The sequence below is a fragment of the Oncorhynchus tshawytscha genome, linkage group LG30, assembly GCF_018296145.1.
Source record: "Oncorhynchus tshawytscha isolate Ot180627B linkage group LG30, Otsh_v2.0, whole genome shotgun sequence".
Classification (NCBI taxonomy): Eukaryota; Metazoa; Chordata; class Actinopteri; order Salmoniformes; family Salmonidae; genus Oncorhynchus; species Oncorhynchus tshawytscha.
In genome coordinates, this window is record NC_056458.1 from 15,592,190 (window position 1) to 15,607,188 (window position 14,999).

Below are 14,999 nucleotides of genomic sequence, written 5' to 3' on the forward strand. Positions count from 1 at the left end.
AAATGGCTGAGAGGACTTGTAGCATCAATTGGAACAAAGCACAGTGTTTCTTAAATAGAACCAGAAAATATGATTTAGGTCAGTGAAGGGTAAAGGGGAAGTATTGCCTGCTTGGCAACCCTCATGATGTATGTTTAAATGTCATTCCCTTGAGGCCAATTCAATTAAGTTAATCAATTGTTACAACACACTGAAGACAAAAAATAATCTCAACTAGGATTATTCATATGGTGGTAGGCAGGATGACGGCAATTTACTTTACTCAAAAGAGTCATTGGTTGAATAAAAATAATTTGTAGAAGTGAGTCACTAATATACTGTAAATCCAATATCAAAACATGCACAATATAAAGTACTGTATATATCAGTAAAATGTTGATAGTTGATTAAAAAAAAGCTTTCAATTTACTGATAGCAGTATGATACAAACCTAATTGGAAGGTACACAACTAGCCTCCATAGTTTAGGCAAAAACCAAGTCCCACACATACATTTTTTTAAATCATCAAATAAATCAACGTTCCTCACAAAATCATGCCTAGATTGTCCCCTTGACCCCATGGAGAAGAACTGCTCACTCACCTGTCCGTGTCAGCTCTCAGTGTGTCTCCAGCTCTCTGCGGAAAGGTAAAGAGCAGATTAGCGCATCAGAGAGAGAGAGAGAGAGAGAGAGATATGAGAGAGAGATCATAGCACACTGTCATCTCAGAGGGTAGACCGTGTTTCCAGTTGTGACCAGGCAGGCAGATCAGAAGATCGGGGGCAGGAACCATGGGGTGTCTGGGGTTGTGGAAGTAGAGGTGGTATGGATGGCAGTGTGGCAAACTTCTGACTCACTTATCTAATATTGTGACCTCAAAAAGGCTTTAACCACAAAAATATCACTGCTCTGTGACACAAATATGTTGAATCTGCATTGCCAAACCATTATTCCACTATGTCTGACTGCATTAAAAGCCATAATGTCATTCTTGATGCAGGTTGACAAATAAAAATAGTAGCTGTGATGACTCACGTGGTACATTGGCACAGTGTTGCTCTCAGGCAGTGAGAAGGACAGGCCCTCTGGGGGTCCTGAGTCCAGTCTGATGGGCGGGGCCAGCATGGATGGGCTGATGGGATAGCTGGGGCTGCTGGGGTTGTGGCTCTTCTTGCGGGAACGCCGCCCAGTGTCCCGCTTGCATTCCCTGGAAACATCTGGCTCCTCCTGGATCACCAGGATCTTGTCGTCACTCAGGTAACGTAGCAGGGAGTTGTCTGAGTCTAGCAGAGGTCAGGGAAGGAGGGAAAGAGGAGTGCAAAGTTGTGTCATTTGGAAGCCCAGAGAGGTTGTTATTTGTTTATTAGGAGTCCTAGAGTGCCTATCACATTCAAATGCTTGATGGCGAAACAAACTCTTACCAAAGGTATAAGGAAGCATCATTTGAAAGGAATATAAACATTCAGAAGATTTCTGGTTCGATACTTGCGGTCTGATGTTGAGTCAAAGTGTGAGCAGCCCCTGAGGTAATGTTTAATGTTGTTTCCATAGCTTTAGTCGATAGAGCTTCATTAACCTCACAGACATGCATGTTTCCACAGAAACCAACCTCTGTCACGTTACCTTCCATCAGTGAGGGCAGGCCTCCAACAGTTTGTGGTTTCAGAGCAGAGGGAGGCAGATATGTTCTTTATATCGGCACTCGCTATTTATAACAAAAGTCGTGGGAGTGAGATGCTCTCACTACAGCTCACTCAACATAACTGCTATACATAGTCTCACAAAGCTAAACACCACTGAAATCAGCCATGTGCAAAACAAATATTAGGTTTTCAACTCAATTCATGCCTGACATGAACATGTTGTCTATATATAATAGATTGAATCTCGTTTTGTAAAAAAAATGGCTGAGCTTCTTGTGATAGCTTCATCTTTATACAGTACAGTTTAAAAATAGTTCTAAATGTGCATTCATGTTTCTGTCAAGATTCCCTGGTTATATGTAAAGTCTAAAGAAACCATTGTGCTCTTTGCCAGTACTTGTGGCAGTTCCAGTTAAATGAATAAAAGGTTGCCAAAGAAGCAGATGATTAGTCATGTTGTTGACAGTGGGGACTGTGATTGGTCCTCATTAGGAGTCTGTACTTTGCAGAAGCAGTGAAACAAAAGCTACTTCCTTCTCCGAGTCAAGGCATTTAAGGGGGGTACTGAGGAGACTACCTGAACTTAAGGACCCACCTCTGCTACCTCTCTTGTACATATTTGGCTCCTTTGTCTCTGCCATCCAGTTGTAATCCGTTGGCATGGAAACTGGCCTGAGGTCACCTGGAAAGAAGTCCAAGTAGCATGTCAGCTGAGGTGTGAGTGGAGGCAGAGTTAGGAGCTGAGGTGTGAGCGGAGGGAGAGTTAGGAGCTGAGGTGTGAGCGGAGGGAGAGTTAGGAGCTGAGGTGTGAGTGGAGGGAGAGTTAGGAGCTGAGGTGTGAGCGGAGGGAGAGTTAGGAGCTGAGGTGTGAGCGGAGGGAGAGTTAGGAGCTGAGGTGTGAGCGGAGGGAGAGTTAGGAGCTGAGGTGTGAGCGGAGGGAGAGTTAGGAGCTGAGGTGTGAGCGGAGGGAGAGTTAGGAGCTGAGGGAAGAGCGGAGGGAGAGTTAGGAGCTGAGGGAAGAGCGGAGGGAGAGTTAGGAGCTGAGGTGTGAGCGGAGGGAGAGTTAGGAGCTGAGGTGAAGAGCGGAGGCAGAGTTAGGAGCTGAGGTGTGAGCGGAGGGAGAGTTAGGAGCTGAGGGAAGAGCGGAGGGAGAGTTAGGAGCTGAGGGAGAGTTAGGAGCTGAGGGAAGAGCGGAGGGAGAGTTAGGAGCTGAGGGAAGAGCGGAGGGAGAGTTAGGAGCTGAGGTGTGAGCGGAGGGAGAGTTAGGAGCTGAGGTGTGAGCGGAGGGGAGGGAGAGTTAGGAGCTGAGGGAAGAGCATAGGGAGAGTTAGGAGCTGAGGGAAGAGCGGAGGGAGAGTTAGGAGCTGAGGGAAGAGCGGAGGGAGAGCTAGGAGCTGAGGGAAGAGCGGAGGGAGAGCTAGGAGCTGAGGGAAGAGCGGAGGGAGAGCTAGGAGCTGAGGGAAGAGCTAGGAGCTGAGGGAAGAGCGGAGGGAGAGCTAGGAGCTGAGGGAAGAGTGGGGGCTGTCTCACTGAGAGGGAGAGGAGAGGGTGAGAGTGGAGTGGCTGTGCGTGGGTGGGTGGACATCTGCCTGACAGTGGTTAAAGTGCAGGCAAAGTAAGGGGTATAAGAGGAGTAGGTTATAGCATGGGAATCCAGTTGAAAAGAAGTGAACTTTAGAGTGAAGGGGAAACGGTAGACCTGCTGCACGTGTGCGAATGTGTGAGCATGAGAGAGACTGTGATGGGCCTTATCATGACACATGGTGCCTCCACAGACTGGGATGAGCAGATCGTACCCTGCTTGGAGCCATTATGGGCTTGGAAGGAATCCACTGTCACTTCTCTGGCAGACTGTTAACATGAAAAACACTCTGTCTGGCAGAGCCAAAGGGATTTATCTCTGCACCACTACACACTGTACAATACACGGCAAACTGAGCCTCAACAGAGCCTCAACAGCCATTTCTGTCTGATGGACAGATAGAATACTGTACATTGTCAAGGGCTGGCAAAGACCTCCTTTCCTTATCCCAGTGTTTACAGACAGTGTGTCATTCACTAAATATTCCAGAGTTGTCCCGTGCAGTAATGTGAACGAGCTCATCATGTAAAGTGCAGACAGGGGTGGCATGTAGAATAGTCAGGCTGATCTTAGGTGATGTCATCCTGATGCTGGCCATCCTACTGCTGCAGTGCTGATGATGATGAAGGGGCAATGACAGGGGATGTCTGACTGTGGGCATGGGGGGTGGTGCTGGGCTGTGAGAGGGGGGGGTTTCTGTGAAACATGAATACGCTGGGGTGTATAATAATAATCTCGACTATGCATAGCAATTGCCATGGGGCTATACGTTCTCCACGTGCCAGTTACAGCTGGATACACTGTAGGAGAAGGAGCTTAAACAAAGGCAGGAGAGGAGAGCTACCCACCTCGCCTGGAATTCCACTCTTCAATGCTCTTTTAACATTACACTTACTGCCCAGAGAGAAGAGGGTGGTTGGTTGGTAGTGCTACCTATCTGGGCTGGGTGACTCACCATGGGTGGGTGTCCTGTCCCTCCGCCTGACCCCGGTGGAGCGACCCCTAGTCTCGTACTCCTGCCCCAGGGCCAGACAATCCTCCTCCACCAACGTGAAGTACTTGCCCCCATCGTGGTCCAGGTAGAAGCTGGGAGACTCCGAGCCCTTCATACCCATCTTCTCCATGCTGTACTTGCTGATGTCATCGCAGGACATGATGCCTATCTCGTCTCTGTGATTAACAGGTAGAGTATGGAGAAGATCAGGCAGGCGCAACCGGACTAAACTGTACAGTAAACAGTAGCTGTATGTATGGGTTTGGTAGGCTCACCTGTGTCCATAGAGGCCAGAGACTGGGGACAGGATGAAGACGTCATGGCCACTGTCCAGCGTAGAGGACATCCCCATGGTCCCCATACTGTTGGGCGGGGTGTTGGACTCACTGTTGGGACTGGTGGGGATGGGCTGTAGGGACAAGGGTGGACTCATGTAGACAGCAAGACTGAGCAGGATAGCAGGATAGCAGGATGCAGAAGTATTAAACGATTTCCTAAAAATCATAGCATTTTATGACATGATTCTACAGAATAGAGTTCTCCATGTTTGAGTTACTAGAGGATTAGGGTGCAATGTTGTGAGCGAGTCAGACAGTTCTCGTAGCCCTCTACACATGTACCCATTCACAGGTTGTAAATGGCAGATTTGATAAACATCTAAATTGGAACACAGTGGATGTACAGTAACTGGATGTACATGCTATTCATGACCTCAGAGCGTTGGCTTTGCGCTACACAGTGCTGTGTGGGTTTTGACTGACAGTCATTATAAACTTGGGCACCTCGCAGCGGTGCAACGCGACTTACCCCTCCTGCTAATTGGGCAACTTTTGCAAATGTTTTGTTGTCTGAGTGAGGGAAATGCTGTTAATTAAGGTGACTCTATGTATTTTGAAAGATGAGACGTTGAGGATTATAATAAATACCGCTTTGATGTCATACAAGCAAGCCAAACAAACACCTGTCAGTCCAAATGTGTACTTCACATTTCCATAATATAAAACTCATGTCATATACAATGTCAATGTTTATGATCATCATGTTTCATGTACAGTTACCATATGACATGGCGTCATACCCTGACCAGAATGAGCCTGTTGGTCTATTGTGTCGTCACACGCACCTGAATGCACTCATGACTCCTTAACTACACGGACACAAATCACCATCTGTTTCTCTGAATTGCATTGTGAAAGCCTAACACCGTAATATCTTATTTTATAATTTAGCTAGTCATGTTGGCAATAGAACAAGCTTTCAAATTATGCCTACCTGACCTACATTGAAAATTTATAATGGAATGTTTTTGAATTAGGTAAACAACAGTAATTGTGTGATATCAGGGATGCAGGGCTGTGTTCCAACCCAAAAAACTACAAGTGTGCTTGCTCTAGTTCCTCAGTGGCACAGCTAGGAGAGATCAAAAAGCATCTTATAGGTGAAGAATCTTCTTTGAATTTGTTTGTTTTATGTTGCACCTACCCCACATTTTCCAGGAATATTCATGTTACTCAATGCATCCAGAGTATTTTCAGATTTCTTTATCAACAAATGTGGCAAAAGTTCAGTAAATGAGAGGTTTTTGGCAACTAATAGAGGGGATAACAACAGGACCCCTAACAACAAGGGATTCTGGGATCACGACTATATACAGTTGTCGGAAGTTTAAGTTTACATACACCTTAGCATTTTTCACAATTCCTGACATTTAATCCTAGTAAAAAATCCCTGTATTAGGTCAGTTAGGATTATCACTTTATTTTAAGAATGTGAAATGTCAGAATAATAGTAGAGAATTATCTATTTCAGCATTTATTTATTTCATCGCATTCCCAGCGGGTCAGAAGTTTACATACACTCAATTAGTATTTGGTAGCATTGCCTTTAAATTGTTTAACTTGGGTCAAACGTTTTGGGTAGCCTTCCACAAGCTTCCCACAATAAATTGGCAGAATTTTGGCCCATTCCTCCTAACAGAGCTGGTGTAACTGAGTCAGGTTTGTAGGCCTCCTTGCTCCCACACACTTTTTCAGTTCTGCCCTCAAATGTTCTATAGGATTGAGGTCAGGGCTTTGTGATGGCCGCTCCAATACCTTGACTTTGTTGTCCTTGAGCCATTTTGCCACAATTTTGGAAGTATGTTTGGGGTCATTGTCCATTTGGAAGACCCATTTGCGACTAAGCTTTAACTTCCTGACTGATGTCTTGAGATGTTGCTTCAATATATCCACATAATTTTCCTCCCTCATGATGGCATCTATTTTGTGAAGTGCACCAGTCCCTCCTGCAGCAAAGCACCACCACAACATGATGCTGCCACCCCCGTGCTTCACTGTTGGAATGGTGCTTTTCCTCCAAACATAATGATGGTCATTATGGCCAAACAGTTCTATTTTTGTTTCATCAGACCAGAGGACATTTCTTCAAGATGTGTCAAGTGTGGTGAGGATGAGCCATCTCTCGCCAGGAGATACACTAGGAAATCTAACGTACTGTGATGACTCAACCCTGTGCCCAATAACATCTGACTGGTAAAGGTCCTGTGAAAATCACATTACAATGTAAAGCAAAAAACTAAATGTTCATATATTTTCCTTTTACTCTTTCGAGTCCACTTCTACGATAAATTATCAGTGCTCTGTAATTTTCCTTGAACTCCTATCAAAGAAATCAGAGCCATATTCCTTCCTGATAAGTTTGTATGACCATGGAGGCTTCGGAACATCTAGAGCTCACTCCTTCTCTTGGACTTGTGTAATTAATAATAAATACCACTCAAAATAGAAATTCATTTTATGTACTTCTTCATTATTAATACATCACTACAAGAACAGTTAAAATGATGGTGTAAATGTGTTGGCTCAGTGCTGTCAAAAGAAAATACCCCAACTGTTAGATTTTTTATGTCTCTCAGACCAAAACAGGAAAAAAAAAGTTTAAAAAAATATGAAGCAGTGTGTTATGAATAGGTTAGGAAACAAAACAAGATCTTCTGGTCTTCTGTAGCTCAGTTGGTAAAGCATGGCGCCAGGAGAGTGGGTTTGATTCCCGGGGCCTGCCATATGTAAAATGTATGCACGCATTATTGTAAGTCGCTTTGGATAAAAGTGTCTGCTAAATGGCATTTACAGTGCAGTATTCAGACCTGTTACAGCCTGTTACAGCTTTATTCCAACATGGATTTTGATTCATTTTTTCCTTCATCAATCTACACAAAATACCACATAATGACAAAGTGAAAACAGGTTTAGATTTTTTTGCAAATATATTAAAAATTAAAAACAGAAACACCTTATTTACATAACTATTCAGACCCTTTGCTATGAGACTCGAAAATTGAGCTCAGATGCATCCTGTTTCCATTGATCATCCTTGTGGTGTCTACAACTTGATTGGAGTCCACGTGTGGTAAATTCAATTGATTAGATCTGATTTGGAAAGGCTCACACCTGTCTATAAAAGTTCCCACAGGTGACAGTGCATGTCAGAGCAAAAACCAAGCCATGAGGTCGAAGGAATTGTCCATAGAGCTCCGAAACAGGATTGTGTCAAGGAACAGATCTACGGAAGAATCTAAAAAGTGTCTGCAGCATTTAAGGTCCCAAAGAACACAGTGGCCTCCATCATTCTTAAATGGAAGAAGTTTGGAGTCTTCCTAGAGCGGGCCACCCGGCCAAACTGAACAAGTAGAGGAGAAGGGCCTTGGTCAAGGAGGTGACCAATAACCTGATGTTATTGGTTCCTCTGTGGAGATGGGAGTTCCTCTGATGAGATGGGAGAACCTTCCAGAAGGACAACCATCTCTGCAGCATATCACCAATCAGGCTTTTATGGTAGAATTGCCAGACGGAAGCCACTTCTCAGTAAAAAGGCACATGACAGCCCGCTTGGAGTTTGCCAAAAGGCACCTAAAGGACTCAGACCATGAGAAACAAGATTCCCTATGCCAAGTGTCACGTCTGGAGGAAACCTGGGACGATCCTAAGGTGAAGCATGGTGGTGGCAGTGTCATGCTGTGGGGATGTTTTTCAGTGGCAGGGAATGGGAGATTAGTCAGGATCGAGGGAAAGATGAATGGAACAAAGTACAGAGAGATCCTTGAAGGCTCAAGGCTGTAATCGCTGAGTAAAGGATCTGAATACTTGTCTAAATATGTTATTTCAAATTTGTATTTTAATGTGCAAAATGTTATATTATGGGGCATTGTGTGTAGATTGATGATAATTTTAGAATAAGGCTGTAATGTAAGAAAATGTGGAAAAGGTCAAGGAGTCTGAATACTTTCCAACTGCACTGTATTATTATAAAAAGACAACCCTGCACAAAATAATTATTACAGCTGGAAGTGCTCCCGCTATGAGCAGCCACATTAACCTCGGCATTAACCTCTGTCCTTGGTTCTGTCTGTGTCCTATCAGTCTGTCCAGGGCAGCTGACTGAGAGTACTACTGTATGACACTGGACGAACAGATGGCTAGGTTCACTCTTCATTGACTCTTATCCACAATTGGAAACACTGAGTGCTTGATGGTGGTTCACTGAAGATTCATTTCAAATTCATCTCACATTGTCTTTGTCCTCTACTACCTGGATTTTCCATAGGCTCCTCTGTCATAATCTATTTGGTAAAGAGTTCATTTAATAATAGAACAGGCTACCCTTTCTCCAAGTCATGTTGAGCTCCGGTGGTCTGACTCTTTTTGACTGACACATCCATCATAAACAGTCCTGGGAGACAAAGTCACTCTAACAGTGTTCATACCATATGTCAACGGCTCCTACAGTCATCCGGCATGCTGTCATTTAACTCTGAGGTGCTTCATTAACCAAACACTGGGTGAATTCTACTGTTCGTGACTGATTGGTAACCTTTGTGTGCATTTGTTTGTTTAACCTGTAAGACTGCCAACAATAACCTCCCTGGAAGGCAATCCAATACTCTATTTTTTTATATTTTATTCAGCCACAATAATGAAGCATAGCTCAAGCAGAACCCTGTTCCTTTCAGACTGAAATACATGCCACTGTGCCAAATAATCCATACATCATTATTTACCTGACATGACTGCAGTGCATATGCACAACCTCATCACAGTTCCATATAGGAGCAACCATTCTGGCTTCACATTTTGAGATATGATAATGATGTGCTGATTATCTGAACACATTAACTGATTTCACTGCAGATGCCAAAGACATGTAACCACAGAAACGGTCCTGGGCATCATCAAGGCAACCCATGCAGCATGAAAATGAGTAAGCCTAGTGCAGACCTAAAAATAGCTCTCACGCAGTACAGGGCTCCCGAAGAAAAACCATCCAGGCAGTTATGAAGTAAACCCCAACCCCCTCTACCGTCATCCTCCCCAGCTAGCGTTCTGTCTTTGTTCCTCCTCCTCAGGCAGCCCCTGTTTCCCCCAGCCAGTCCCCATACTGTACTGTCTGTACTACAACCACACTGAGCAGCACAATGGATTCACTATCTCTTTCACTGACGCGCCACCAATAATGTATATAAACCCTGGATTGCTGATGCTTTGTATTGGCTGATGAGAGACTTTGAAGCCACCGGTCTGCCATTTTGGCTTTAAACAGAAGAAGCAGTCCTACATAGGAATGAATGGAATTCTACAGTATTTCAATTAAATGTTTAAAGTACAAAATTACATGTACCAAAATTGAAGCGTGTGGTCTTCAAAATACCACCCCCCTGTCAATCATGTAGTGTATATATAAATCATTACACTATACACAATCCAATAGAACTCAATTAAAGAGTGACCAGGTATGAGTTCTAAGTTAAGTGCTTACTCACAGACAATTACCCTTGAATTCATCATGTATCATAATCTAATTTATTAACATTGTGGCACTCATAAGGAGCTTCTAGGCCAGTTGGTCATTATCAATATTGAGCGCTTTGTTCCTTATCGCTAAAATTAAACAGCAACCAGATGAATTGGTGAAATAATTGCTATTCATATCTACCAGAAGGAATCCTAAACAGATATTCAAACATCATAATACAATTACCTGGAGTGCAAGGGGTTTCCATCGTACATTCTTGAGCAGGGCAGGGGCAGACGTGAGAGTGTTCTGAGGTCTCTTCTTCAGGGTGAGGATGACTCCATTGGGGTCTTCTCTGAGGGCATTCACCAGGTTCTTCAGCTGCCAGCCCACCTGCACAGGTACCCCACAGAGGAGAGAGACAATTCAACACTCTCAGTGAGGCTGAAGAAATACTCAACCAATCATGACAATAGAGCTAGTAAATTACAGTAGCTACTGTTGTTCTGAACATCTCTTCAACCAACTATGCCTAGGAGGAGCACCAGAGGTAATGATGGTGAAAACAACTACAAAACCATTCCAATACACTACAGCCCATTCCCACAAATTACAGTGCTTGGATAAGAATGGCGTTTTGCACAAAAACAGTTAACTAAACAGCATGTGCTGGAAAGTGTTGCATACAATGTAGACAAAATGTTGTTCCATTTATTTATTTTCTTGACTGAACATAACCATTTTCAAAATTCTGTCCCATCTGTTGTACAATGTTAAACAACGTTTAACAGAAGTTAAACTGATAGTGCTGCACCTCGTGCCGACCTATAATGCATCGCAAAGCATCAGTGCCAAGCCCTACTGGGCTCTGACCCGCAACAGACAGTGTGCAGCTGTGCTACAGTGAGCTTGGATCTACTGATGGCGGTGTGCTCCCAGGCAGGCTCCAGTAGAGGCAGGGGAGCAGAGAAAACAGGTCACGTCCCCCTTCCTCCCTCCCTCTCCCTTCCTCCCTCTCTACGCCACGCTGAGCACCTCTCTATACCTCTGTGCTCTGTAGAGTGCCAATGTTAATAATGCAACTTATCTGTAAACAGGTTACATTATTCAACTCAGGGACTGGCATGGCGACATAGTCAAACTATAAAAACACACACACACACATTACTGTTTGGCTGAGACACTGTCTCTGTGTTCACAACAGCTATGCTGACTGGCAGTGGCCCATTTCACTCCCACAAAGACGACAAACATCGCCTGTCTTAAAAAGACACAGACAAACACAATTACTGTACAAACAGTACAATACACACACATACTCTATATACAGTACCAGTCAAAAGATTGGACACACCTACTCATTCATTATTTTTTTCTACATTGTAGAATAATAGTGAAGACATTAAAACTATAAAATAACACATATGGAATCATGTAGTAACCAAAAAAGTGTTAAACAAATCCAAATAGATTTTAGATTCTTCAAAGTAGCCACCCTTTGCCTTGATGACAGCTTTGCACACTCTTGGAATTCTCTCACCCAGCTTCATGAGGTAGTCACCTGGAATGCATTTCAATAAACAGATGTGCCTTGTTAAAAGTTAATTGTGGAATTTCTTTCCTTCTTAATGCGTTTGAGCCAATCAGTTGTGTTGTGACAAGGTAGGGGTGCTATACAGAAGACAGCCCTGTTTGGTAAAAGTCCATATTAAAGCAAGAACAGCTCAAATAAGCAAAGGGGAAAGGACAGTCCATCATTACTTTAAGACATGAAGGTCAGTCAATCCGCAATGTTTCAAGAACTTTGAAAGTTGCTTCAGGTGCAGTTGCAAAAACCATCAAGCGCTATGATGAAACTGGCTCTCATGAGGACCGCCACAGGAAAGGAAGACCCAGAGTTACCTCTGCTGAAGAGGATATGTTCATTAGAGTTAAAAGCCTCAGAAATTGCAGCCCAAATAAATGCTTCACAGAGTTCAAGTAACAGACACATCTCATCATCAGCTGTTCAGAGGAGACTTCGTGAATCAGGCTTTCATGGTCGAATTGCTGCAAAGAAATCACTACTAAAGGACACCAATAAGAAGAAGAGACTTGCTTGGGTCAAGAAACACGAGCAATGGACATTACACCAGTGGAAATCTGTGCTTTGATCTAATGAGTCCAAATTTGAGATTTGTGGTTCCAACCGCCGTGTCTTTGTGAGACACAGAGTACATGAATAGATGATCTGTGCATGTGTAGTTCCCACCGTGAAGCATGGAGGAGGTGATGTGACACTACTGGTGACACTGTCAGTGATTTATTTAGAATTGAAGCACACTTAACCAGCATGGCTACAACAGCATTCTGAGCTATACACCATCCCATCTGGTTGGCACTTAGTGGGACTATCATTTGTTTTTCAACGGGACAATGACCCAACACACCTCCAGGCTGTGTAAGGGCTATTTCACCAAGGAGAGTGATGGAGTGCTGCATCAAATGACCTGGCCTCCACAATCACCCAACCTCAACCCAATTGACATGGTTTGGGATGAGTTGGACCGCAGTTTTTTACATTTTTTTTATTTAAAAATGATGTATATTTAACCTTTATTTAACCAGGTAGGCCAGTTAAGGACAAGTTCTCATTTACAACTGTGACCTGGCCAAGATAAAGCAAAGCAGTGGTACACAAACAACAACAGAGTTACACATGGAATAAACAAGCATACAGTCAATTACGCAATAGAAAAGTCTATATACAGTGTGTGCAAATGAGGTAAGATAAGGGAGGTAAGGCAATAAATAGGCCATAGTGGCGAAATAATTACAATTTAGCAGATATTAACACTGGAGTTATAGATGTACAGAAGATGAATGTGCAAGTAGAGATACTGGGGTGCAAAGGAGAAAGAAAGAAAAAAACAGTATTGGGATGAGGTAGTTGGATGGGTTATTTACAGATGGGCTATGTACAGGAGCAGTGATCTGTGAGCTGCTCTGACAGCTGGTGCTTAAAGTTAGAGAGGGAGATATGAGACTTCAGATTCAGTGATTTTTGCAATTCATTCCAGTCATTGGCAGCAGAGAACTGGAAGGAAAGGTTGCCAAAGTTGGAATTGGCTTTGGGGGTGACCAGTGAAATATACTTGCTGGAGCGCCTGCTACGGGTGGGTGCTGCTTTGGTGACCAGTGAGCTGACATAAGGCGGGGCTTTACCAAGCAAAGACATATAGATGAACTGGAGCCAGTGGGTTTGGCGATGAATATGAAGCGAGGGCCAGCCAACGAGAGCATACAGGTCGCAGTGGTTGGTAGTATATGGGGCTTTGGTGACAAAACGGATGGCACTGTGATAGACTGCAACCAATTTGCTGAGTAGTGTGTTGGAGGCTATTTTGTTAATGACATCGCCAAAGTCAAGGATCGGTAGGATAGTCACTTTTACGAGGGTATGTTTGGCAGCATGGGTGACGGATGCTTTGTTGCGAAATAGGAAGCCGATTCTAGATTTAATTTTGGATTGGAGATGCTTAATGTGAGTCTGGAAGGAGAGTTTACAATCTAACCAGAAACCTAGGTACAGTGCCTTGCGAAAGTATTCGGCCCCCTTGAACTTTGCGACCTTTTGCCACATTTCAGGCTTCAAACATAAAGATATAAAACTGTATTTTTTTGTTAAGAATCAACAACAAGTGGGACACAATCATGAAGTGGAACGACATTTATTGGATATTTCAAACTTTAACAAATCAAAAACTGAAAAATTGGGCGTGCAAAATTATTCAGCCCCCTTAAGTTAATACTTTGTAGCGCCACCTTTTGCTGCGATTACAGCTGTAAGTCGCTTGGGGTATGTCTCTATCAGTTTTTGCACATCGAGAGACTGAAATTTTTTCCCATTCCTCCTTGCAAAACAGCTCGAGCTCAGTGAGGTTGGATGGAGAGCATTTGTGAACAGCAGTTTTCAGTTCTTTCCACAGATTCTCGATTGGATTCAGGTCTAGACTTTGACTTGGCCATTCTAACACCTGGATATGTTTATTTTTGAACCATTCCATTGTAGATTTTGCTTTATGTTTTGGATCATTGTCTTGTTGGAAGACAAATCTCCGTCCCAGTCTCAGGTCTTTTGCAGACTCCATCAGGTTTTCTTCCAGAATCGTCCTGTATTTGGCTCCATCCATCTTCCCATCAATTTTAACCATCTTCCCTGTCCCTGCTGAAGAAAAGCAGGCCCAAACCATGATGCTGCCACCACCATGTTTGACAGTGGGGATGGTGTGTTCAGGGTGATGAGCTGTGTTGCTTTTACGCCAAACATAACATTTTGCATTGTTGCCAAAAAGTTCAATTTTGGTTTCATCTGACCAGAGCACCTTCTTCCACGTTTGGTGTGTCTCCCAGGTGGCTTGTGGCAAACTTTAAACAACACTTTTTATGGATATCTTTAAGAAATGTCTTTCTTCTTGCCACTCTTCCATAAAGGCCAGATTTGTGCAATATACGACTGATTGTTGTCCTATGGACAGAGTCTTCCACCTCAGCTGTAGATCTCTGCAGTTCATCCAGAGTGATCATGAGCCTCTTGGCTGCATCTCTGATCAGTCTTCTCCTTGTATGAGCTGAAAGTTTAGAGGGACAGCCAGGTCTTGGTAGATTTGCAGTGGTCTGATACTCCTTCCATTTCAATATTATCACTTGCACAGTGCTCCTTGGGATGTTTAAAGCTTGGGAAATATTTTTGTATCCAAATCCGGCTTTAAACTTCTTCACAACAGTATCTCGGACCTGCCTGGTGTGTTCCTTGTTCTTCATGATGCTCTCTGCGCTTTTAACGGACCTCTGAGACTATCACAGTGCAGGTGCATTTATATGGAGACTTGATTACACACAGGTGGATTGTATTTATCATCATTAGTCATTTAGGTCAACATTGGATCATTCAGAGATCCTCACTGAACGTCTGGAGAGAGTTTGCTGCACTGAAAGTAAAGGGGCTGAATAATTTTGCACGCCCAATTTTTC

General features: G+C 43.5%; 1 protein-coding gene across 2 annotated transcripts in view; it reads right to left on the minus strand.

The window, feature by feature from the left end:
- Positions 1-14,999, minus strand: part of LOC112250232 (connector enhancer of kinase suppressor of ras 2-like) — a 57,212-nt gene that overhangs the window by 7,335 nt on the left and 34,878 nt on the right. The window contains exons 9-14 of one of the 2 annotated variants that reach the window (XM_024420197.2): positions 10,233-10,379; positions 4,475-4,608; positions 4,161-4,375; positions 2,219-2,305; positions 1,016-1,263; positions 583-617 (exon numbers count right to left, since the gene is read on the minus strand). In XM_024420197.2, the coding sequence (XP_024275965.1) occupies positions 583-617; positions 1,016-1,263; positions 2,219-2,305; positions 4,161-4,375; positions 4,475-4,608; positions 10,233-10,379 (866 nt within the window). The remainder of the gene's footprint in view (positions 1-582; positions 618-1,015; positions 1,264-2,218; positions 2,306-4,160; positions 4,376-4,474; positions 4,609-10,232; positions 10,380-14,999) is intronic. The other variant, XM_024420198.2, reaches the window with a different exon arrangement.